This window comes from Fomitiporia mediterranea, assembly GCF_000271605.1.
Source record: "Fomitiporia mediterranea MF3/22 unplaced genomic scaffold FOMMEscaffold_6, whole genome shotgun sequence".
Classification (NCBI taxonomy): Eukaryota; Fungi; Basidiomycota; class Agaricomycetes; order Hymenochaetales; family Hymenochaetaceae; genus Fomitiporia; species Fomitiporia mediterranea.
This window is the reverse complement of record NW_006760391.1, coordinates 1,638,901-1,663,592: the sequence shown is the minus strand read 5'-3', so window position 1 is coordinate 1,663,592 and position 24,692 is coordinate 1,638,901. Positions and strand designations below refer to the sequence as shown.

At 47.7% G+C, this 24,692-nt stretch overlaps 9 protein-coding genes across 9 annotated transcripts; 5 read left to right on the top strand and 4 right to left on the bottom strand.

Annotated features, from left to right (window-relative positions):
* Positions 1-207: 207 nt before the first annotated feature.
* On the bottom strand, positions 208-1,533 carry FOMMEDRAFT_107850 (uncharacterized protein; the record flags this gene model as incomplete). Its single annotated transcript, XM_007266484.1, has 4 exons — positions 208-676; positions 745-1,021; positions 1,084-1,235; positions 1,292-1,533. 4 exons carry the CDS (start codon positions 1,531-1,533, stop codon positions 214-216), a joined length of 1,134 nt encoding a protein of 377 aa, XP_007266546.1. The 3' UTR covers positions 208-213.
* Positions 1,534-1,655: 122 nt separating this feature from the next.
* FOMMEDRAFT_122909 (protein transporter) lies at positions 1,656-2,411 on the top strand. Its single transcript, XM_007266483.1, has 4 exons — positions 1,656-1,681; positions 1,735-1,825; positions 1,880-2,049; positions 2,108-2,411. The coding sequence occupies exons 1-4, from the start codon at positions 1,679-1,681 to the stop codon at positions 2,333-2,335; spliced, it is 492 nt and encodes a 163-aa protein (XP_007266545.1). The 5' UTR covers positions 1,656-1,678; the 3' UTR covers positions 2,336-2,411.
* Positions 2,412-2,697: 286 nt separating this feature from the next.
* FOMMEDRAFT_140680 (chromatin associated protein KTI12) lies at positions 2,698-3,838 on the top strand (the record flags this gene model as incomplete). The annotated part of the gene is made up of 4 exons (XM_007266482.1): positions 2,698-2,869; positions 2,939-3,099; positions 3,154-3,450; positions 3,509-3,838. 4 exons carry the CDS (start codon positions 2,698-2,700, stop codon positions 3,836-3,838), a joined length of 960 nt encoding a protein of 319 aa, XP_007266544.1.
* A 1,484-nt stretch (positions 3,839-5,322) lies between these two features.
* On the top strand, positions 5,323-8,458 carry FOMMEDRAFT_167976 (uncharacterized protein). The gene is made up of 3 exons (XM_007266481.1): positions 5,323-5,659; positions 5,717-6,250; positions 6,309-8,458. Exons 1-3 carry the CDS (start codon positions 5,486-5,488, stop codon positions 8,262-8,264), a joined length of 2,664 nt encoding a protein of 887 aa, XP_007266543.1. The 5' UTR covers positions 5,323-5,485; the 3' UTR covers positions 8,265-8,458.
* Positions 8,459-9,875: 1,417 nt separating this feature from the next.
* Positions 9,876-13,804, top strand: FOMMEDRAFT_20078 (uncharacterized protein). Its single transcript, XM_007266480.1, has 3 exons — positions 9,876-10,135; positions 10,225-10,788; positions 10,850-13,804. Exons 1-3 carry the CDS (start codon positions 10,024-10,026, stop codon positions 13,330-13,332), a joined length of 3,159 nt encoding a protein of 1,052 aa, XP_007266542.1. The 5' UTR covers positions 9,876-10,023; the 3' UTR covers positions 13,333-13,804.
* Positions 13,805-15,149: 1,345 nt separating this feature from the next.
* FOMMEDRAFT_84397 (NLI interacting factor) lies at positions 15,150-15,947 on the bottom strand (the record flags this gene model as incomplete). The annotated part of the gene is made up of 4 exons (XM_007266479.1): positions 15,150-15,356; positions 15,412-15,510; positions 15,568-15,717; positions 15,777-15,947. The coding sequence occupies 4 exons, from the start codon at positions 15,945-15,947 to the stop codon at positions 15,150-15,152; spliced, it is 627 nt and encodes a 208-aa protein (XP_007266541.1).
* A 1,244-nt stretch (positions 15,948-17,191) lies between these two features.
* On the bottom strand, positions 17,192-19,589 carry FOMMEDRAFT_146642 (ATP-sulfurylase). The gene is made up of 10 exons (XM_007266478.1): positions 19,506-19,589; positions 19,348-19,428; positions 19,205-19,287; positions 19,165-19,179; positions 18,977-19,134; positions 18,746-18,919; positions 18,077-18,686; positions 17,821-18,011; positions 17,386-17,745; positions 17,192-17,324 (listed from the first exon to the last, which is right to left on the bottom strand). Exons 1-10 carry the CDS (start codon positions 19,536-19,538, stop codon positions 17,287-17,289), a joined length of 1,743 nt encoding a protein of 580 aa, XP_007266540.1. The 5' UTR covers positions 19,539-19,589; the 3' UTR covers positions 17,192-17,286.
* Positions 19,590-19,970: 381 nt separating this feature from the next.
* On the bottom strand, positions 19,971-22,360 carry FOMMEDRAFT_20075 (uncharacterized protein). The gene is made up of 8 exons (XM_007266477.1): positions 21,866-22,360; positions 21,614-21,807; positions 21,327-21,564; positions 21,084-21,275; positions 20,922-21,019; positions 20,792-20,872; positions 20,526-20,731; positions 19,971-20,471 (listed from the first exon to the last, which is right to left on the bottom strand). Exons 1-8 carry the CDS (start codon positions 22,175-22,177, stop codon positions 20,152-20,154), a joined length of 1,641 nt encoding a protein of 546 aa, XP_007266539.1. The 5' UTR covers positions 22,178-22,360; the 3' UTR covers positions 19,971-20,151.
* A 120-nt stretch (positions 22,361-22,480) lies between these two features.
* FOMMEDRAFT_156180 (uncharacterized protein) lies at positions 22,481-24,136 on the top strand (the record flags this gene model as incomplete). The annotated part of the gene is made up of 6 exons (XM_007266476.1): positions 22,481-22,665; positions 22,719-23,012; positions 23,081-23,150; positions 23,212-23,537; positions 23,636-23,806; positions 23,890-24,136. The coding sequence occupies 6 exons, from the start codon at positions 22,481-22,483 to the stop codon at positions 24,134-24,136; spliced, it is 1,293 nt and encodes a 430-aa protein (XP_007266538.1).
* Between the last annotated feature and the right edge of the window lie 556 nt (positions 24,137-24,692).

The window sequence follows — 24,692 nt, the reverse complement described above, 5'->3', positions numbered from 1 at the left end:
TTGCTGTGGTCCACAATAAGCAGGACTTTCTGTGGATTATTTATAATGATTGTGTCTCTGGTAATTACAAGGATCCTTTGGCACCGAGTCGCGGAATATATGATGATATGCAAAGCAGTGATAGATCGTATTGCTGGTATGCTTTGATGCACAAAATACCCATGTAACGTGGACGTAAGCAGGAAATGGAATAGTAAAGTGAAAGCGCGTCTTCTACGTTTCTTGTGATTTTTTCTTGTGTTTCTTTTTAGGTGGTTTCTCCTCTTTACTTAGCCCTACTTGACCAGTCGCAGTGGCTCCCACTACAGCTGTTAAATCCTTCTCCTTCTCTTTTCGTTCCTTCCGCTCCCTCTTTCGTTTCTTCTTATCCTCCTTTTCTCTCGCCTTCTCGTCCTCCAGGCGATCCTTTTCAACAGCCGCCTTTTCGAGAGATTCGTCTGCTGCCCGACCCAAATGACTGAACGGGTCTTCTTCGTCGCTATCATTAATTGGATCATCAACTTGCTGAAGACTCTTCAATCTTTGCTCGTCCTCGGTTCGCTGGTCTTCGTTGTCACCTTCTACCTCGAGGTCGGCATTTGCAGACGGGACTGCTGGTTGTGGTACGTGATCTGGAGAAAATGGGTCTGGTTGGATCGAGCCTTTTAATGATAGCATTTGATTTGCGACAGTTAGACTTGAGAGATATAGCGTATCAGTATAAAATGAAATGAAAATTAGAATATTCTGAGTCACAGTGCTTACCCGATAACTGTAAATTCGAGCTGTCCGTCTCTACCTCCTAATCTATCGGCAGTAGTCTTATGTACCCAGATGCCCGACGGCTCTTCCGTTTCTTGTCCTTCCGCAGCAGTCTCCACGGCATCAGCGGCGTTTGGACCGAATTCAGGATCATTTTCTGCAGGACCATACTCGAATGCCCAGTTTTCGGTTGGTATGTGTTCTCTAGGTATAGAAACGTTGAAGGTCCGATGTACGAGTAATGATATATGATCTGGCGAACATAAATTTATCGTCCCGGCTACAATGCACAACAGAAATGAGCTACCAGGTATTAGAAATAACTACGGGAGTGAAGCTTACCTAGTTTCATGCCGATTTGTGGACTCCACACTGTTGCATCGAAGCTCACAGTACATACGGAAAAGGGACACTCGTTCTTTAATATAGCTGTATCCGAGATGAATTTCACGTTTGAATGGCAAAGCATAACACCTTGCAGAGCAGGAACGTATCTTCAAATTTCAGCGTCAGGGTCTCGCGTACTTTCCGTAAAGTTTTGTCTTCGTACCTCATTACCAGTGAGTCAAGCATCTCTTTTACACCCGATAGAGGATCCAAAGAAAATCTCGGCGGGATAGATACTCGAATAGACGCGTTCACGACTTGGAATTGGCCATCGGCTCTGCTCTTCCCTTTTGACTTTTTTCCTTTCCCATCTTTCTTTGCCTTCTTGTGAGGGGAAGACAAGTAGTCTTCTGCTACCGCTTCATGTTTTCGCTTTTTCGAAGGGGATGATGAGGATAAAGACATGATTTGAATTTTGGTGCGAGAAGGTTGGCGAGAAAGTCGACAATTCATTCGGCACGTGCTACCGATGATTTCACGGAGATCGACGGCTGCAAAACGTACACCTTTCTGTCCTTCTCCTTTACGGTCCTCCCACTGCCGTCTCTTCATGGTACGCATATCCAGTGACACTCATCTAACTCTTAGACTGACAGGCATACTTAGTCGGCACCAAAAGCCATTATCCAGGTTGTCATTGCTGGAGCTCAGATCTTTGGTAAGGCATTCGCAGCAGCTGGGAGACAGGCTTACAAGAGTGCGTTCATGAATTTTCTGTGTTCTACTTCGCAGCTTACAACGATATATTTAGATGCTCAGCACAGGCCCGCGGGCGGTGCGATAGGAGATGCTGCTGGCGTGAACAGAGCGACATCAGATTCAATCACGGATCGGCTCACTAGAGAACACAGAATGACTGCTGATGAGGCACGTCAGATACTTAATGTCCAACGAGAAGACGGATTAGAATCTATGCTTCGTGTATGTATCGGTATTCTGTCTCAGCATGTCTTAAGCTTACACCTCGAATTTGCCTCAGAATTACCAACACCTCTTCAAAGTTAATTCACCACCTCCGCCACCCGAAAAACCCGTTGCAAGCAGTAGAGCCCGCTCGCAATACTGGTCACATTACTTACAGTCAAAGGTCGTACGAGCGAAGGAGCGTTTAGAAGCTGAAATGAAGACGTCTGTAGAAGCAGAAGCAGAGTTAACTGCAAAAACTGCAGAAAAACCTACTAATGAACCCCCTTCTACTCCTGTATGACGACGGCGCTGGTGGATCTGTCTGCTTTGCATTAGTATAATCTCTGTGCCACTATCTTTATACGCATGTCCACAACCCCCATTCATGTCACTCGCATAATGCCATCGCTGTCTTGATCATACTTCATATACTTGGGTTGCCTTATCTTTGAAACCATGACTTACTAAAGTCGGCTTGTTACGTTGTGATAACAATTGGAGGTGCAACGAGGGGCAAATTTGCCTGAGGCATGTATATTCCGAGTGCCAGAGTAAATGAATTTTACATTTTGAGAGTGATCGACGATGCCGAAGGTTGACACAACGCGCATCGAATTTCTTCTCCATAGACTACCATCTATGATCAAGAGCTAACATTTCGCCATGGCACTCGTCACAATCTCTGGCTACCCAGCATCAGGAAAATCGTGCAGAGCGCAACAACTGAAGACCTTCCTTGAAGACCGAATACAAAATCCGTCTTACGATGGCCCGAAACTCAAAGTTACTGTAATCTCGGATGACAATTTGAACATCAAAAGGCACGTCTATGATGGTCCGTTTAAATACAAAAGACATCTTCACCTCGAATTCTCTGTGTCTGACTGGTGCTTGATTTATATAGATGGCCGGCAGGAGAAACCAGCGCGAGCTTCGTTGTTTACTGCGATGCAACGAGCTATTGGGAAGGACACTATTGTCATTGTGGACGGAATGAACTATATCAAAGGCTATAGATACCAGATGTATTGTGCTGCGAGAGAACACAGAATCCGGGTTTGCACTGCAAGTGATTCATCTCAATACAAAACCCCAGAATGGTGCTTATAATTTGCACAGGTATTTGTTGTAGCAAAACCTGAACAATGTCGAGAATGGAACGCAGCTCGGGAAGAAGAGAGTGATTCGTACAGCACGGCTACGTATGTTCTGCAAATTGCTGCTGTATATCGTCTGTTTCATCAGAGTCTCAGGCTGGATAACCTTATCATGCGATACGAGGAACCCTCATCCATGGTTCGATGGGATTCTCCACTCTTCACTGTTCCCTGGACAGACGAAAACTTACCGGAAGAGGATATCTGGAAAGCCATTATGGAGGGTGTGGTAAAGCCTCCTAATGCAGGAACGTCAGCTGTATGTTGTTTCACCTTTATGCAACTATCTGCGCCAGCGGCTGATTTTGAGCATACAGGTAGCTGTCGCGCCAACTGATGCTTTACACACACTTGAAGCAACAGTCGCAGCAATGGTCTCTGCGATCACCTCCGAACAAGCTGCATCGCAAGGTCTAGGCATCGGAGGGGAGATTATCCTGCCACTATCCGCTACGGTAAAACCGAGACTCAGGTTACCGGCCAGAAATATAACTCTATCGGAGCTACAAAGACTCAAACGTCAATTTGTTACGATTCACAAAAAGGCGATTACTTTGGGAACGACAGAGAAAGGTGCTGTTGATTGGAGTGAAGACAAAGTGGCTGAAAAGTTTGTAACGTATTTGGAGGAGAATTTGAAACCATAATCAAATCTACTTACAAGTTCTGCGACGTTCTTTGGGCCGTTCATGTGCCAGATATGGTAGGTCTCATACCTCTTACAGGTATGTAAGTGATGCAACATTTACAACGGATGTTGAATGTTGAACAAGTACAATAAAGAATTGATAGCGGCACATGAAAGGCTTTTGATGCGTGTATAAAGGTATTTCTTGGACACAACACAAAGCCTTTCTGTCTTTATCTACTTTACTTTGTACTTCTTGTAAAGGCTGTAAGTAGGTGTGTATAAGTAGTTTCCGTACTGAGTTACAGCATCCTCACTCTACCGAAGGAGGTTGTCTAGCTTGGATCTAATCACGTCTTCAGTGGAAAAGGCTTAGAAGGAAAAGGGACATTGGTATGATGGATCTCGGGCTTGCAAGGCAGATCGGTCTACATCTATTTCTAATGTCTGGACTCTTGCTCTTGCACCTTCTTAGACATTATAAATATTGGGTAGTACAATCCTTTGCTTGGCCGAATCGATTCTACCATAGTCCCTTTTACTATCCAGCTGACACTACTATTCACTACAAATAATGTGCAAGCTGAGTCTCTTGAGCCTCTCGCTCTTGACTTACTAAAAGGAATAAACTCAGTCCTGATGTCCAAATCGACTGTGAGCACAATAGCATTGTAGCAGAAGGTCATTTTGTGGTCGTTGCACTGTACATCAGATACTTTCCAGTGTCACTACATATTACTACCACTCAGACAAATTCTATATTGGATAGAGTTTACCTCGGTTGCTCAAATCAATTGTGTTACTCTTACATCTTCTGTTCATTGGATACTTAACACTACCAGATCAATCTTCACCGTAAATAACAATTACTTGAGTCTCCTGAGTCTCTTGCTCCTGATGTTGTAACAGGACAATCCGGGAATAAAGTCACTGCCATTATTCCAGTCAGTGTCACCGACGATAGCATCGCGTCAGAAGGTAATCTATATCCTTTTCATGGAGGTGAACAACCCAAGCCTGGATTTCTACTGATACCCAATAGTTCCTGGAGTTCTGTAATCAAGCATGCTCTCTGTAATAGCTTCGAGGTTTGTTAGCCCTTGGCGAGCTTATGAAGACCACGGCCGATTTGATCTCTCGTAGTGAGTGAAAATGTGGTTCCTTGCATATCAGGAGTTGGTGGAAGCACAGGATGAAGATGATTTTGTTTCATATGGGTCACAGCACTTCTCAGGAAACGTATCGCCAGGCATACTCATTTTATGGCCCCGAACTGCTCTTCTTTCGCGAATGGCTACGTCGTATCAGGCTTACATCGCAGGGCACCATACGTATGAAAGCTGCAATAGTAGTCATAGTTACCTGTCCAGCAATAGCCTGCTCGATTGCCTGACTGGAATTCTCACCATATAGCCCGGAAGTAAATCTCATGCTTACGTAACAAAGCGGCTTTTGTGGCATGCAGTGATCCTTGCTCGCTCGTTGCACTGGCCAGTGGCTTGAGCCACTCTCAACCCTTCCTCTCTCCGCGTCTTGTCTTCTCCCTTCAACATAACCACAGTGTAGTTGTGCTCACTATAAGACTGCGTAGGCACCCTACGTGGCGCTGAATACCCTCTCGACTCCCTACATACCCCTCGACTCGAGCACAGCCTAAATCAGAATCATGCCGCTCCCTGCGAACAGTACGATTTCGCTGCAAGGCCATTCGCGGCCGGGAGAAGGCGTCACTACCATGCCAAAGTTCGCGATGCTTGTCCGCATGACGGAGGCTACTCTTGATGCACTCCAGAACCTTACCGCGTCAGACAAGATGGACTTTGAGCTCGGCGACAAGCCGGTGAGTATACTCAAGTCTTCTTCGGGCAGTGACCAAAGTATACTGAGGGTATGATAGGGTATCTTGATTCGCGATCAATTCTTTCCTATGAGATATGACAGGGAGAAGGACAATCAAGAGCTCTTCATACGAACTACGATGGCGGCGCGTCCCAACGCCCCGCTCAAGCTGAACGCAAATGTCGTTGGCAAGTTCACTGTCGAAAAGGTACTCAATAATAAGATCGCTCAGCGCGTGCGTGAGGCTACTGTGACTGCGAAACAGCAGAAGAATGTGAGCAAGGCTAAACGATTGGAGGAGTCATCCGCGATGACGAATGTTGCTCAGAAGAAAGATCCATCAAAGAAGCCTGCTCCTCAATCTACACCGACAATTGTCAAGAGTTATGCTTCCACCGCGCCGAATGCGACTACGTCTACGTCCGGTCCTTCGTCCGCGGCGCTCCCGAAAGAGATGGCGACGACCTATCGCCAAAGACTCGTTCACTACCTTGCTCTCGGAGCTGCCACAAGGCAAGATGTTCTTAAAGAGTTCGGCGGTCAAGAAGTGGACCATGATATTCGTACCGGAATTATGGATATACTCATTGCAGTACGTAATTTGCTATTGCATTATTGCTCAGAATGATGAAACACTTCTCCCGGATCAGGTTGCTCAGCAAGAACAAAAGCATAAGGGTGCATCGGCGTCACAAGACACTAAATGGGAACTCAAACCTCAATCGTGGCTTGAGGTCCGTCCATACCAGTTTTCTGGCTACACAGAAAACGTGCGCACGAAAGTTGCACGTCATGCAAAGAATTGGCTTTTTGCTCTGAAAATTCCAGACACAGATCCTGTCTGGGAGTATATGAAATTCCGTGCCCACGGACACGGTGGTGCATCTGATGCTGCAAGCTCTACACCGCGTGCCACCAATGGGATAACAAGTGCTACGGCAAAAGCAAAGGCGAAGGGTAAGGAACCAAAGACGAAAGATCCAGGAATGAAAAGCAAGTCAGAAGTTGGTGCACGAAAGGCGCCTGTTCAGGTGCCCTTGCCTACCAAGTCCAATATAGCGCCGGATCGCGCTCCCACGCCTTTGCATAGCGCTAAGGGCAAAGAACGAGAAGTGGATACCGAGAAGGAGGAGGGTGAATTGTCTGCTTCTCAGACTCCTCCCAGAATACCTGCCGTTCCTGTGGATAGGCGCCAGCCCGGATCACGCCCGAATGGTGCTTCGACGCCCTCAATGAAGCCACCCCCTATTCCTGCATCCTCGCAACCGTCGCTGCCGTTGAAACGGACAGGGCCTGTAGACGCGCGTGGGCCCAAACGAGCACCACCTGAGCCGAGCGAACGAGCGCGGGCCGCCCCTCCGATCCCTCCTCCCGTTCCTGCAGAACGCAATGCATCTACGGCGGTAAAGAAAGAAGTTAACCAGCCGAAGGTACGGCCTTCTCATCCGGCGGATGAAATACCAATCCCCGCTTCGCGAAGCTCAATCCAACCTGAGAAAGAGCGCAAGATAGCGAAACGGGAGAGGGAATGGGAGAAGGAGTCGGACAGGGAGAGTCTTAGGATACCTCGTAGGGAGAAAGAACGCGAGTCGGACAGGGAGAGTCTCCGGGTCCCTCGAAGAGAGAAAGAACGCGAGTCAGATAGAGAGAGTCTACGGGTTGTTCGAAAAGAGAAGGAGCGTGAATCGGATAGGGAGAGTATTAGAATGCGCGATAGATCGCGAGCCCCTTCAGATAGGGAAGTAGTAACAAAACGACGAGACAGGGAGTACGAAGTGGTGAAGGAGAAGAAGCTGAAGGAGAGGGAGCAGGTCTCGCGACCGGTAGCGAAATCTAGCGCAAAACGGAAGACACCTGATTCATCTGATGAAGAGTCATCTGACTGGGGGTACGAAGATAGATCGAACATCCGCAAGTCGAGTCTAAAGGCAACCAAACGTGATTGGGAGGGAGCACCTGCTAAAACTTCAGCATCATCGTCGAAACCTGTCAAGCGTGAATCTCCTCCACCGAAACAACGTATCAAGCGGGAGACCTCCCCGCCTCCTCCGGCCAAGACGAAGGTACCAGCAGACAGAAGGATCACAGTTGCCTCGTCTTCAGTGGCTAAGCCTTTGAAGAAAGAGCCCAGGGCAGACGAGTTGTCTCGCCCGACAACCAGTAAATCGCTGAAAAAGCGTCGTGCCTCCTACGACTACACATCTTCCTCTGAGGACGAAGCACCGGAGCCAAAGATCCTGAAGTCAATGACGAAAACTGTAGCTTCATCGCACCCAGCACCAACTAAGAACGGCGCCACTGCCTCTACCTCAGCTACACCTGAAGTCCGGCCACGCAAACGCAAACCTGCTCCTAAGCTGTCGAGACGCGATCAACTGCGTTCGCGTTATAACAGCAAATACACCGAGTACATGGCTGCTCTCCAAAAACTCGTCGCACAGAAAAACAAACTCAAGGAAGCTCTGCGAAATGGTTCTGAGTCGGCTAGTGGTGATTCGGATATGGATTTCGATTTACCTCCTTTGGAGGAGATCCAACGGGTGACGGAACAGCATAAGCGGTTGCATGACGAGTTGGAAGAGATACGGAGGAGTTACATGGCTTGATGGGCGTTCAAGGCTCGAAAGTTTGATTAGATATGATCTTTTTGGATGCATATTCATTTTTTTGGAGGACAGACGATTCAAAAACTGGTTTATTCCACTAGAACTTTGCATTACACGCAATTTTCTTCATGGCTTCCATTGTTCACTGATGTATATTTACTATCTAACTAACATTGTGGTACGGGATACTCAACACGAAATGTTTCGCCAGCAGTTAGAGATATAATTATCGTATCGTCATATGACAAACAATGGCTTCTTGAAGTTCTTTGACAATGCGAAGAAGCGGAGGAAGTCCAGTAGTCACTGAGTAGTGCAACGTTAAGGTTTTACCCAGAATCCCACTGCGCCCGTTGCTATCGGGAGTGAGCCAAATGTCGATCACCCCGCTTTCGTCGCGAAGTCGACGTGTGTTTACTGGAAAGAATTAACAGAGTTTGGGAAGATAGATCTTGAGATATCAGAATTCAGAATTCAGAGAGCCAAGCACCAAATCTATTTGCGGAACTGGTTGCATATGGACTTGCTGGCACACGACGGAGCCGGCGGCGATATTTATGAGGCTTTGGTGGGTAAGTTTATCGTTCTTTATGATCATAATCATGTGGATAAACATGAACGTGGTAAGAGTTTTCGTCTCTTTTAAGATTATGGGTAGGTTTATCATGTGGATAAACATGAACATGGTGAAGAGAGTTCCCGTCTCATTAGAGCAACTATCCGCTGAAAGTAAGTCTCTCTTTAAGTAGCAGATAGGGATGATACATATCGTTATCTATGATCGTTTTGGACACGTCTTCGCTAGAAATTCGGGAACGGTTATAGGCGCGTGTCCGGTAAAGATAGAGCACGAGTGCAGATATGAGTATGTATCGAACCCCTAAATGCGATGACGAGCGGGATGTCGAACATCGAAGCAGCTCGATAGTTACTGTGGAGTGACGAGAATGCGATACGAGTCCTTTTTTCATGCTGGACTGTCAAAACCGGCATATGTCGGCGGTGGAAGAAGAGTAAAAGAAGAGTAACAGATGACCCTTAGAGTATCTGATTGAATTGTATGATGACATGCTGTAAATTGACATGGGCAATGGGCATGTCCATCTGATCGTGTGCAAGCACGGTGAGTTCAGAACCGAAAGAGCTCGTCACCGGAGTTTCCCTCGTGCAATGGGATCTGAATTGAGGAAGTTCCGCGGTAGTAAGAGAAGGAGGGATGTGTATGGGAGAAGACGCCTAGTGGGAGATCTGGGTTGAAAAGAGGAGCGAGAAATGAAGAAAATTGCGGGGAGTAAGCGTTATGTCGTGCTTGGACAGGGTCAGCTTTGGGCGGAGGTAAGAAGAGGAATGATTTGATGAAAGAATTCAAGAAAATCACTTGCATTCCTATCTTGGCATGACTATTTTTGCAAAGTTTTTTTCCCTGTGTTTCATTAATTCATTGACGTTCGGTAGCGAAACCCCGGATAGGCAAGTGGTTCCCATGCACACGCGATTGATGGGGCTGAGTCGTTGATCTGTGCCAAGGCTGGTCCGATTCTTACACTCCCTCTCTTACATCTTCATTGTCGGCGTCGTCAACCCCGGCGACGTCGCCCGATGCCTCACAACAACTCACTCAACACACTCACCGACGACGACAACGTCGCCTCAACATACTAGACCCTCCGCTCAGACCCCGCCCGCCTCCGTCAAAGTCGGCGTTCAGGCTTCTCGCACTCTCCTCCTCATGGGTTTCACGCTCGGCAGTCTCGCCGTCATGTCTGGTTTTCGGCCGCTCCAGCCATCTACATTCTCCAGGTTCTCTGCGCTCTTCCAACTCAGGTCTATGCTCTTGTCCGTCGTGGTCTTCTTTGTCTTGCTTGTCCTTGGTGAGTCACAAGCGCCCACATTCATGCATTTCTGCTCTTCCTCTCCTTTCAAACACATCAACCCCTCATCGTTGTTCTTTCTACTTTAGCCTATTTGACCAATCCGTCGGAGACCTCATTCCGCGCTTTCCTCACCGAGCAGGCTTTCCGCCACCATCTCAGCAGACTCGACGATGCTGACACCCAGGACGAGTTGGAGTCTGCGGGCTCGTCCACAAAGACTGATGCTCTCTATCGGCGGGGTCCAAGCAGCTTTCACAAGAATCGGTCTATCACTGCAATTTCGTCTCCGCCATTTCCTTTCGCCAGTCGAGCCTCTGTCTCGCTGCGTACCCCCAAACATATTTTTCGGTCTTTTGGCATTTTTTCTATCGCAGCGGTCGTTCCAACTTCGTCGTCACATCGATCATCGCCTATTCGAGGCCAGCGTGGTGACGAGTCCGCCACTCGGACCGATAGAGATGGCGCCTCGAACGCGTCTACTGCGTTAATTTCCGACTCGTGGTTTATCGGGGCTTTCGGCATGTGGTTTTGGGCTGTCAATTTAGATGGGCTGTGGAAGGATGCTGGGCTGATTGAGAAGGATGAGGCAGATGGAACGATTACTGGCGTTTTGGAAATAAAAGCCCTTGATCGATCTGATGATTCTAATCGTGCGTACAGTCCTTATGCTTGCTCTTCTCTTCACTAACTTCAAACGTGTTTTTCCCCTAGGCTCTTCTCATGCGCAATATGGGAACGGTAATTTAAATCATGGTCAGCGAACAAGTCCGAAGTTACGATCGCGTGAACGGTTTGCACATCAGAATGGCAACGCGCTCAGTCATCGCAGTCAAACGCCCCCGCCTTTGCCGAAGTCTGCTTCACTGCCACTGCATACTAAAAGAGGATCTCATACACTGCAGTCTGACAAGGCACTTAATGGTGGTCCCAATAGTCATCACTCGAACAACAACTCTTTCACGGATCCATCGGTGCCATCAGGTGTAATTCAACCTCCGATCTCAATCACGCCGGAATTTTGTTCTGTCAATGCGACTTCCTTGCCTGTGCTAGCGCCATCAAGCACGCCCTCTGCTTCCCCGTCAAGATCACCTTCCACTCTGTTTGCCTCTTCGCCTTTGATTGCAGAGATCTTGCGGCAAATCTCTTCGTCGCAAAGCGCAATTTCGGATTTACATGCTCAACTAAGGGATTTCAACGCTTCGTCGACTCAGGCACGTAATGCACTGGACGACGAACTGGCAAGACAGCGCGAGCGTAAACGGGCTGATGACGCGGCCAAAGCTGAGTTAAAAGCACATACAAAGACACTAGAAGACCAGAAACGTTCGACCGAGGCCGCACGACGTGATGCAGAGAAGCGATTAAGAGCTGCACAATCGGAAAGGGGCAAGGCAGAAGCTCGAATAGAACGTTCTGAACGTGAGATCAACACGTTGCAAACTCAGATGGAGGCACATGGTGCTGCTATTGTATCGTCGGGGGTGGAGACTGGTGCATTAGTGACGGACCTTCAAGAGCAAATTGAAGAGAAGCGTTCCGAAGTCCGAACTGTGGAGGATGAGTTGGCACAACTTAGCTCACAATTGCGGGAGATGGAAGAGAAAGTCAGCGATGAAGAACATCGTTTGGAGGTTGCGAAGGCGGAGGCGGATGAAAGGAGGCAGAAATCCAACGCGGCGTACCTATACTCCCAGCATACATCGTACGGTGACAGATCCCTTCTGACGTACACGAACGGGAGTAACACCGGTGCAAGCTATCAGTTTCCACAATTACAAGTCAAGCCATCGGAGGGTAAATTCACTGATAAGATGGATGTTCAACCGTCATCTCCTATCAGGAAGTCTATTCCCGATTCACCGCTCAGTACTGCACCTGCAGAAGCTCACACTTACCATGTGTCCCGACCCGGTCCACCTATTCCGACGCCTTTAGACGCGAATCTAGCAAATGGGTATTCGCCTTTTAACTTGGATTTCGGGTCTCATCGCCCAAATAGGAATTCGCTTCCACATAAATTTGCACCCTTCAGCAGCGAGCTTGCTTCACCTGGTCCAATCTCCCCGACCGGCGAGAGTCTTCTTCCTAGTAGCTTGTACGAGTCGTTGGGGATGGCTATTCCGATCAACACTGACTCACCTGTAAGCGCTACGTCCATGGACATCTCACGTTCCTTCCAATCAGAGGACGACGCTGTTCTTGACCGCAATTGGCCTGTGCATCGTAAGCTCTCAGTCGGAGATGTCGGCCAACCAGTGATGTTCCCTTCATCGAGTCCTGGTGTGCATACATCACCTGTATCTCCTGCTGCATCTACATACAGCCCTGATACATTGGAAGCATACGAGATGGGCCAGAAAGTCCGCGAACGTACTACTTCTCAACCCATGGACCTACAGCGTGCCACGTTCCCGAGTAGGTCATCCGGCGCGAGTTTTGCGCTTCGTCAGGCTTTGATTCCATATGCATATGACGATCATGTCGAAGCCGCAGCAGATACATCGGGGCGTCGATCTGGGTGGTTCGCTTCGCACAAGGATAAGTGCTCGAAGACTTCACCAGAGAAGAAAGGTCTGAACCCCGATGCGAAGGAGTTCAGTCTGTCGAAGGATAAGGAACGCTCGTTCTCTGCGCTTCTTTCTCGTTCGCGTGGATCGGGACACAGCTCGAGCTCGGGGACGTCTTCTACGCCTTCCAGTGCATCGCTTTCGACACCGGATTCTTCGTCCCTTGTTAGCTCGCCTTCGTTAAGCTCTGCAACGACTGTTAAGAACGGCTCTCCACAGGGACAAAGTACGCCTGCTGCTGCCCCTCGTACAACAACTGCCGCGTCTTTGCTAGGCTTTGGATCGTCCTGGTTCGGAGGATCTTCGCGTGCCTTCGCGCCGACGCCTCTTGAGCGTGAACAACTCAGCCGTGCGCTTGGCGGAACGGCCAACTCGAGTCTTGACAAGCTGGATGGGTTCCCGAGCTTGCCTATATCACCTCAATCAAAGCCTGCGCTCGTGCATAGTAATAGCCAAGCCCCTACTCGGCCGTGGGATACGAATGTAGCGTTCGGGCTACGTGTTAATGGCTCGAAGGGATTCTCCCCGTTCGAAGATGACGAGCCGAAAGTGACTAGCTTGCACTCTGGGTCTGGTAGCTCTTCCGAAGAGAGTGCGGAGAGCAGTAAGGAGGGTTCGCACTAACGCGTGAATGGGGAACGTGGTGAAGTGATGTAGCAGTTCTGTGTGTTGTAGTCCCACCATAAATATTCGAGGGTACTGTGTGCTGTGGGAAGCGAAGCGAAGGATTTATTATTGTGTTGTGGAAGGTTAGTTGCACGTTATTGGGCGATAGGGAGAATGGCGAAGAGGAAAAAGTATTAAAAAGAGAAATTGACATCGTTATCGTTACCTGATCTTGCAAAATGCTAACGGCATACATACATAACATAACATAACTATATAGTCAGTCTATCAATATCTCACCTGCCCACATATCTGTCTTGCCCTTGCCCTTGCCCCTGCCGTCATTACCAAGCCTGAGCTACAGTTCCTCGCATTGCAGTAGTAATCATCCCTTCGTCCACCCTCTGTTTCTTCTCATTGGTGCCTTGTACTGAAAGATCCAAATGCTGAATTAGCATACACACTCATTCCTGCCCTGTCTGTCTCACAAATATATAGATACAGTAAAAAATCATACTGTGATCCGTTGTTTATTTCTTGTCATTGTTGTCACCATCAATATACGGTATTTTATATATATTAAATAATTAATGTCATCATCATTGGTTCATTTGGTTGTATCAGTCAACCTCACTACTACATATATGATATAAAGTAGACTCTCTTGCACATACACATTGAAGTTCGAGTTCGAAAAGACAATCAATCAATATTTTATTTATGACTTGAATTGAATTCCATCACCGACGAATTAAGTCATCCACGTAGTTCCCATTCATTCATTCAAAAGCCATTACCATACGTATGTATGTACGTGTGTGTATACATGACGAGGTGTCCCTTTTTTTTAAAGAAATTACCAGGGCTTTCAGGACTCAGGGTTAAAAGTGGAACAAAAAAACATAACCCAAAGTCAAAGCCAAAAGCCAAATGAATTTAGAGAGCAGGGATAATACGGCTTGCTCGTCTTGTCGAAACGAAAATACATACATGCAAGAATGGCCCACGGATGAACATGGAGCGAGAACTTTTTGAATGGCAGAGGGGAAAGGGGGGAAAGGAAGAGATATACGAGTGTCCTATAGGTACTGACGGAAGGGGGGATGAAATGAATAGGATGGCGAGAAGGAAGAAGATACAAATTGAGGAGCACGCAGTTGAACTGAAACTGTAATTGGAGAAAAGGCTAGAAAAGGAAGATTCCGCACAGACGAGGAAGAGAAAAATAAATTGAAAAAGAAAATGGCAGGTGGGTGGGAAGAATGTGGTGGTGGTGGTAGTGGGATCAGATACGTATTTTTCATTCATCACACTCGTAACGGGGCTTCGTGGTAGTGTGTAAATAAAGAGATTGGATTGCACAGAAGAAAGAAAGAAAGATTGCACAAATTGCGGGGCAGGAGGTATCGGAGGGAAGAAGATTGAAGATTAAAGTGAAAAAAAAAACCCCCTTGGGAAGCGAAGAGAGGAAACGAGAGAAGAGAAGCGAGAAGTTGATAGGTGTCTAAACCCGACAAAGAAGGAATGTGGGAAGGCGTATATTCAGATGTCGCCAGAGAGATGAACACGAATGACAAAAGACCTTATAAGTGAAAGAACAGAGGAGAGCAAGTACCTAGAACAACTGCACAAAGGATGTTGGGTGGAAAATTGAGGAGAAAACACAACCGGAGAGAAGATTATTGCGAAGCAGGATAGCGAAATTGCGTGGGGGTATATAGGCGTGAATTCAATTGTTGACGCGGAGTGGATGTATTTACCAGAAGCGACATTGAAAGTAATTGATGAAAGGTTTGTCTGTGTAGTAGAGTTTAACCACGGCATGAATCTAAGAATCATAATCCACCATCCAGCACGCCTCGGACATCGTCGACGGTTGCGAGGTCGGCGAGGAAAGGACAAAGATCTGTCAGTTCGGTATCGTGTGGATCGTTGAACCACGAAGACACCGGAACAGCGTTGTTAGGGTGGAAAATATAGGATGCAGGAGAGTTGTCCAGGATGATCGTGTCTTCAATTGGGCGCCCTAGTTGAGATAGATCCTAGACAGCAACGATCAATTATCGAAGTCACCCGAAATTGCTGTAGATGATTTACCTTGACGTAGTTTCCCTTATGATTATAGCAGCTCTCACGGAATAATCGGTGAGCGACGACATTGTGAATATCCAGTTTGTCCAACACGGGATCCGCGTACTATCGGAAATAAGATAGTTAGATTACCAATTGCGGATGCAAAGACCCCGGACCCACTTTGCTTAGACTCGCGGTGAACACGACTACTTCATAGATCTCCCCCATTTTCTTCAGGAAGCTGTCGACACCAGGCCGCTTGATAACATACACGTTGTGCCAGTGATACTCAATTTCGACTGGTACCACGTAGTCGGCATGTTGTATTGACTAACAGAAGAGTCAGTGAAAAAGACCGTCTTAGAAGCGGAAGCAAAAAAAAGCCATACCTTGAAACTGCTGTGCACGAGTGTCTCATCTAAGTCCAGTACCAGGCATTTGCGACCGGCGTGTTGAGGTGCAATAGGTGGCAGAAGAGGTCGTGGGATGCCGTCCGGACCAATAGGGATACCAGCGCCGCCGTTTAGAATTAGACGATCCTCCTCGTCCTCCTCTTCCATTTTGCGTTCTTCGTCTTCGCCAAGCATGCTGGATTCATCAGAGTCCTCACCTGTTTCGACACCGGTTGATCCAGGTGGCACGACAGCACCAGACGTCATACCTGCTGTTACATCGTCTGGCAAAACATGATGAGTGGGCGAGGGTGGAACGACGACGGCTGGATCTTCAGTTGCAGGGAGGGTGAGGTCTGGGGCTGTTGTAATGGGAGTGGTTTCGCCATTTGTCGAGGTGGGCTGCTGGGGTGCTGCATCAGTGCTTGGAGCACCCGGAGCACTCGGGCCTGGGACCTCAGGCTCTTTAGGTGGCTCGCCTTCCTTGGTTTTTTCGGACACCGGAAGCTCCTTGGCACGATTGCCCGACGAGCTGGGGTCAGATACGCCTGTTGTGCCCTCGTCGATATCGACAGGATGAGTAGAGTCCGAAGGCCACGTACACTTGAAGACGGCAGAAGCCAGCTTCGACCATATGGACTTTTTCTTCTTCTTTCCCGGTCCATCTTTCCTCGCCTTCGAACGCGGGTTTTTCTTTTCCTCGTAGATAGTCGAATGTGCAGTTTCAGATGTCTTCTCCTTGCGATGCTTGGATGTTGCTGTGCCCGTCAACGTCGTCGACAGAGAGGACTTCTCCTTCTGTGTATCACGTTCGCCCGTACTTGTTATTGTGCCTTGTTCTACAGAGTGTGAATGACCGCTATCTCCCTCGCGGACAGAAGAACTAGTCTGAAGATGGACGACCTGCGGGGACGTGGATGGATCCTGCCATGTACCAGCGCCTACATGAGAAATTGGTTGTCGCTCAGTTAAATAGCGCCGACACCGGACATCGAACCCACCAGGCTCACCTGATGAAGGCGCCGCTGTCGCTGCACCAGTATTTTCCTGGGTATCTGTATTGACGGCCGTATCGTCGCCTGGACGTTGCTGAAGGCCGTTTGCACCGTCCCTGCCCTTCTTAGAGAGCTTACGACTAGAACTACTGGTGAAGGCGAGAGGCTTCTTGGGCGACGGGTCCTTCTGCTGGGTAGGGGGCTGGGTGGAGGTGACGGACGCGGCGGCCATGGATGAGAACGAGAAGGGAGGAAGAAGAAAGGGAGGACGGCACGCTCGAGGACGAGTGCAGGAGACGACGACGAAGCGACATGCCAGGGCCAAAACACCCCTCCCTTATACGGAAATATTAGTCACCACATCTAATCCTTTTGATCGACATCATATTGATTTTCTTTTTCTTTTCTATTCTTTTCCCAGCATCTAAAGTACCTTCTGCAGTCCTCTCTTTTTATTCTGTCTACTCTAGGTAACGTAGCTCTTGTATACAGCAGTCACACTACAACGAGTCTCATAGAAGCGAGTTCGTCTCCAGCAGAAGAACAATACCTGCAGACAGACAGAAGTTTGAGCCCCTCATTACAAAGCTCCAAAAAGATCAAATACTTACTGTGCACAATCTCCGGCACACTCTGCTTCGTGACGTCGACAGTGATGTCTGCGCGATCAGGCGCCTCGTACACGTCGTCAACACCTGTGAATCCCTTGATCTCTCCCCGTCGAGCCGCCGCGTAACGTCCCCTGCGGTCAGTCGCTTCACAGTGCTCTAGAGGCGTCGCAACATGAATAGTATACACATTGCTGCCTGACGCGGCAGAATGAATAATATGGTCCCGGGCCGCTGCACGGGAGCGCTCGTATGGAGCAATGGGTGCTGCAATCACCGCGGCTCCAGCTCGTGCCAATTCTCCTGCCACAAACGCAATCCGCAAGAGATTCTTGTGACGGTCCTCCGGCGAGAAGCCGAGCTCTGACAAAGAAGACAGCGTACGTGTACAATCAATATGGACCATCAAATATTTACGTGGAAAGAAGAATAACACACCTGCCGAAAGCTCCGAACGGACAGTCTCGCCGAGCAATAGCGATACACTACGTCCACCTTGTTGATTAAGTGTCACCTGTAGAGCTTTCGCTATCCTGTCGGCTCCGGAATTGTATAAACCTGTCAAGAAGAGAACAAATCCTTGCTTGTTCCTGGGAGGATAACTCTCACGAAGGGCCTTGACAACCGTACTATGAAAAGACAAGGCATGGTGGATCAGACTCCTCATCTGATGCGGGGAAGGTAATAAGCTTACTCATAGCTAAACCAGTCCGGAATTGCAGCTCCCGTGCGCAGACGTTTTCGAAGCTCTGTCCCAGAAATATCCAACGTCTGAACACCTTTCGGGACTTCGTCAATCGGTTGGTACTCGTCTGTCGACGGGAGGTACGTCATCTGCTGGAATGGAACCATCTCAATAGCCAGTTCCTCATGGTACTTCGTTACGAGTTCCTGAGCATCGTACGGTCCATAAAAGTCCTTTCCTTGACTATTCTTCCCCGGTCCCGCGTGATCCCGACCAACAATAAAATGCGTCGCACCAAAGTTCTTGCGGATAATCGCATGCCAAACAGCCTCTCGCGGTCCAGCCATGCGCATTGCAAGTGGAAGCAGAGCCAAATGAGCCATACCATTAGGGTATTTTGGCATGATTGCCTCGTAGACGCGCACGCGCGTATAATGGTCTACGTCACCGGGCTTCGTCAGCCCGACTACAGGATGGATGAGTACGTTTGCTAGTCGTTGGCGTGCGGCGCGCACTGTGAGCTCGCGGTGAGCACGATGCATTGGGTTACGGGTCTGGAACGCGACGACTTTGCGCCATGCGAGTTTCTTGAAGTGGGCTCGAAGTTCGGCTGGAGTATCTGTATGCGCATTTATTATAAGAATCAAGCAAGCCCTTGGAAATGAATGTACTCCTCACAGCGCAATGCAACATAATCAAAATAAGTCGGTGCTTGGATGGCTTGGACTTTGCCTCCAATATAGAAATCCTTAACGCGATTTCGGAGATACGCAACTGAAGGGTGGGCCGGGTCATCATCTCCGAAGACGTTGATAGCCTCTTTGACGAGATCAGGTTGGTATATGTCCTCAACTAATTATAAATGCATGAGCCTTGAAATTATAGCAGCTAACAGATCTTAATTCGCACCAGTTAGTATAGCTAAAGCCTCGTCATCGCGGGGATCTCGCAGAGCAAGTCGAGTACCTGGTGCGAGCTCCAACCGATCGATATCCTCTCGCGATACATCTAAGGTAACTGGGATTGGGAACAGTGTACCGTCCGCTAGTCGTAACGTCTCAACTACACTGAGAAATGCCAATCACACTTCAGCGCACCATGTCTTTACCATTCTAGATAATCAGATAAAGCACATACGAATTGTAGTCCTTCTCGTTCATAAATCCTTCTAAGGGACTGAAACCACCGTTCATCGTCAATTCAAGATCACATAGTTGTCTCTGTCATGCATCCGTGAATAAACCGTGCAAATGGAATAAATCAGGATATTTGCTACGCACCTCTGTAAGGATAATTTCCTTCAGACCATGCGCTTCAGCTGCTAGCAATTCACGAATCGGCTCGTCGCGAGCAAGGAGGTCCTGTCAAACGGGACAACAATTAACAGCAAATAAAATCAGCAGTGCATCTCAGTATATGCATTCCATTCCGGACGTACCTTGAGCACACCACCGTGCGGAGTGTTAGCCATCCTTAGCCAATTAAAAATTCAGACGGCTTGTAAGATCCAGGCAAAAGCTGCAGCGCTGGCAAATACAGGGAAGGAGATTCAAGATAGGTACGGGTATTTGTAGTGTTTGCTTGCATGTCCACCGAAAGAGAAAAGTCAAAGTTATTCGTCTTGAGCACGCCATCGTTAGACATTTCGGCGTAAGTGAATAAGCTGGCTTGTATATCTTTGTAACCCGGTAGCAACGTTTTTACTTCTTCGTCTGCCCTATCGATTATGTCGCTGACAGAGGTAGAGTCGAGAGTTTCCTAACTCTTGAAGCATGTTGTATTTCGGGTCACTCTAGATTGAAGTTTGAAGTAAGAGACGTTTATATTATTTTTATTATCTTCAATTGTGGTGGATCACCGTTACCAAATCAAGGAACGTCATCAAAACACGAATGTAAGTGGATCAAATAATGCAATAAACTATCATATTTTGCTTGCGTAAAAGAAAAAAAAACAAAACTTGCGAAGGAAATGAAATGAATGTGATAAAATACATCAAAGTACATGCCCAAAGGATAAGTAAGATATGTCAAAGCAAAGCGGAAAGCCCATAAGAAACGAATGAACGGAACGAAACGAACGGGCTATCTATGCGGGTCCTTATCGTCTTTTGGGGACTTCACCATGCTTACTTTGTCGTCGTCATCGTTGTCACCACCATAATATGGTATGTCGGTGAGCTGTAACTCTGCGTTCGCTAGGCTTGACTCGACTTCGATGTGACCCTGTTGCCAAAATCGTTTATCTGACGGTCGTAAGCCCCATCCTACCCAGCCATATGATCGAGTCGGCGAAGTATAGTCTAGTTGGTACTGCCTATTCCTGCCGGCACCTGAAGGATCAACAAGATCCGACGATTGATTGACGATGGCATCACTCAAAGTTGTTTGGACATCATATGTTCCTGTTCATCCGTAAGTAACATATCTCCCCACCGTAATCTACAATATGAACGCACCTTCGAATATTCTATCCACGAATACTCGAGCTGGCTCAAAACTACTTGATGTACGAGCGTAGAGGACGGAAGAAAGGAGAGAAGAGTCGTGGTAATATGCAGCGTCTATCGGACCGCTGAACGTTCGTACGTTGCTCATGAATGTCGGAGAACAGTAGGCGCTGGCGTTCATAGGCCCGTACAAGGTAACACTTAAATTCACGCTACTACAAATCGGCATACACGATCAGTCTACCTGACAACATCTCCCTGGCGAAGATACTCACTTGTTGCCCGTCATAACATCAATTATCGACGGAGGCGACTCAAATCCATCGTTGTACATCGAAATGTTCGCTGTAATAGGTCTACGGATGGTGAGACAATGCGGAACTTATTTGGATAAGCTGGACATACCGCAGGACCGTCTCTAATCGGAGTGTGTTCGAGGCGTTGAATGTTCCCGTTATGCTCGAAGCAGACGTCTTCACTAGGATATTGTTTGCATGTACCGACTGAAAGGCATAGGGATATTCATAAAAATGGAAAACTATATGACTTTCAAGGAAGTCGACTTACCTCAATGTTAATGGAACCCAGAGACCCTCTGACGTCAAGATCCCCCAAATCCGGGTAGGCGTCCAGTGACGAGAAAGATTGGTTGGACAGAGGCATGAAGGTAGCCAGAGTACCGAGGGGATGATCGTAGTGAGGGGGGAGTACAAAGTCCACGTCAAAGAAGAACTTATACTCGTCCGGATTGTTAGGGACCTAAAAAATTATCAATATCATACAGACGTTGGCCAGTTAATTCGCCCGTACGAATATAGCGACACCCCATGTCCCATTTCCACCCATAAGACAAGTACTAGACTCATTCGTTGCGGGTCCGATGTCCTTCATCTTAACGGTGACGGTCGCATTCGTTTGTGAAGTATCATTTCCCACACTGACGCGTATGTTACCAGTCATCGGCGAAAAGATGTCTCCCTCATCATCGAGGTCGGAAAAGTTCGACCGGACATACACCGCTTCATTTAAAGGTAGAGAATATTGTAACCTAATAGCCATGAGTTTGACGATCTTAACAAGTTGCTTTTGTTACTCACGTGTAGAATCCGTTATCCGGGCCAGATGCAGCAACATATGTCCAATTATTGCAATTGAGCGGGTAGCCATAGAAGAAGGGAGAAGCCAGCACATCTGTCGGTAAAACATCGGGAGGTGGGGGTGGGGGTGGTGCGCCTTCCTTCATCCAATTTTCCGCATTGTTGAAAGCATTTTTCCTTTCATTATTTCGCAACTAATGAAGAAACAAGTCAGAGAAATTCGGCAGGGATATGAAACATTACAAGACGTACCACGATGTATAAAGGAACGGCAATCGAAATACTGAGTACAAGGTAAATGATCAAAGCATAGACTATAAACCGCCCCAGGCGTCTGTCAGTCCATCTTTTAGCGGTTGCAGGCTTCTTCAGGTCCTCCTCGTCTCCCTTCTGATTCTCAGCCTGAGCCTGTGAGGTAGCATAGTCCGGCGGGTCTGTGCCCGAGCCAGAAGCCTCTGGTTGGCGGACGACATCGTTTCTGCGTCTGGAGGGACCCTCGTCGGATCCGGTCAAGGCGGCTACGACTTTACGGCGTTCGGCATCGACGACTTCGAGGAGGATCATGTGTGCTGCCTGTCCAGCACGTTGCGCAGAGCGCGTATGCTATCGACAGCGTCGGGGATGAGAGTGGGAGGAGTGAATGACGAAAGGTAAGAGAGGGAGAAGGAGCAGAACGACAGTGGGAAGGTCGGGAGTGGGAGGTCGCAACGTTACAAGGGTGAATAGTTACCGTCACGCGTAACGCCGCACATCAAGGTCCACGTCCGAGCGTGAGGATCGTCATCGCCGCTGCACATATATCCTGTGCAACTTTTCACGCGGCACTTCGCTCGACTTAACCAGTACCACAGTTCACTACCACTAGTCATGAGCGCATCTGCTTCCTATGCCATCGAGGCACTCATCGGTCCGTCTTCTCACCCTATCTCTCCCTCCGGATTCATCCAAAGGTGCTTGTCCCATTCTTCCTCTGCGGCGCGCTACGCCCACCGTGCGACTTCGTGGAGTGACCTCTCCAATGAAACGAAACGTGCAATAGAACGCGAGTGTAGGTGGGAATTGTCGCCCTCCATAGTCGTCGTATTCTTCTAATTCTCACACGCAGTGTCGCCGACTTGGAATCCTCTCTGAACCAAACTCTTTCAAGTCCATTCCAATACTCATTTCTCATCCGAAGCCACGAAGATGCAATTCATTCAATTCGAGCTGCGCCGCCGAAACCTGCGGACGCTAGTAGTCCCAGTCAAACCTTGAACCCTCCCAAATCAAGTAACAGAAAACGAAAACGGATTAGTAAACTACCATCATCTGGTACTTGCGGGGAAATACCAACACAATGGAATTCCGAAGTTCAACAGTTGCGGAATAACCTAGAACGAATCGCACTGTCGTGCTGGTCGTGCGTTTCATTACTTCCCCTGGCTATGGTTGATAACCTTAGACCAATCGCTCACCAAGTCACCATAGTTATCCCCCTGACGCCGCTTTCGTTACACGACCGCCCAAAAACTCAGATCTCAATACGCTAACAAAACCGGTAAATCCGTCATTAACATCTTTCGTTTTGTACAATCAAGCTGATGATGAGGATGCTATAGAAAGCATCATGTTCTTCACAGGACCGAACATCTCCGTCTTCATCCGCACATCCACATCCACAAGGAGAAACCGATGCTATTTTAGTCATATCTATTTATAACCGTCTGTCCTGGGGTAATCATCTTTCCCGCTCTTCGCAACACGTTGTCCTCGCCTCGCAGACCCTAGGTGACTTGTACGACGTGATTCCGTGTCCGTCGAATGAAATTCCTTCCGAGGATGATGATAATTCCGCCGACTTTGTTTCGCCGCCACACCGTGGTGCCGTTGTATGTATCGAAGGTGTTGTATATGGGGATGGGATGGCTGAGGTAGATTACTCGGAGTTAGTATTGTTTTTCCGTTCTTCCGTTTATCCCCGTTCCAATCTCAGAACGAATACTGACATATAATACAACTTATTATATTTTATTTTTCTTACAGTAAACTTCTCAAACAGATAGAACTACTCCCAGAAAAGAAACGTCCACACCTAACAAAAGGCACCTGCATGTACGACCAACGATTCGCAGACCTCTCACTCCGCGTGAACCAAGCATATTGGTTACTCCACCAAGGCTCTTGTGAACACTTCCTCGTTGTAGATAGTATACGGTACGTAAAAAAAACATCAGCGTTTATTCAACTACAACAAAAATGACCAAATTGTATTTTTAACTTATCTTTCACTCTTTTAGGATGCTACATCCCACTGACCCACCATCCAGCTACCCTCTCACCACACACATCGCACCACCAATCATAGACCTCTGTATGTCCTGCAGCCGCGTCCCCGCTGCCCTATCAATCGTCAATGACATCCGACTCGGTCAAACGCCTTTCAAGATCTGTAAATCATGTTGGTCTCATTTCGGTGAACCAACCGCTCAAGATCGAGAGGGAGTCTTGGTCGTTTCACTACCTAAATACGAGCACGGATGGTAAAGTAACCATTGCAGTAGTAGTTATTTTACTGGCCTCGATAGATAAAGTAAAAATCAATAATAAAATAATGCACTGCCTCCAACGTCGTAAGAAACATTGTGGCTAAGAGTCTGACATTGCTAATTGCTAAATAGTGGGGAGCCTGAGGGGTATGGACAGCAATGTATTGTTCTAGTCAGCAATCTACATTTGTAAGACCGCCTTCCACAAAGGTGTAAAGTAAACAATGAAAATATACACATGTAGGTAGAGAGAAATGATACACAAAGAAAAGAAAAGAAAAAGAAAAAGAAACATAGAAAGAGAGATATTGAGATTGCGCTATGAAAAGACGGAAAGAATCACTACCAGCATGTTAATTGAGGGGAGAGAGAGACTCCAACTCCGAGAAACGAAAAAAAGAAATAGAAAGGTAACGATTAGAGCTACTAAAATGGCAATATGATTTTGCATGCATTGAATCAGGCAACTTGAAGGGGTGAGACGAAATGAGAGAAAACCCAATGTATGTATACACCAATACACAGGAAGGGGGTAAAACAAGGGAAACCGCGGA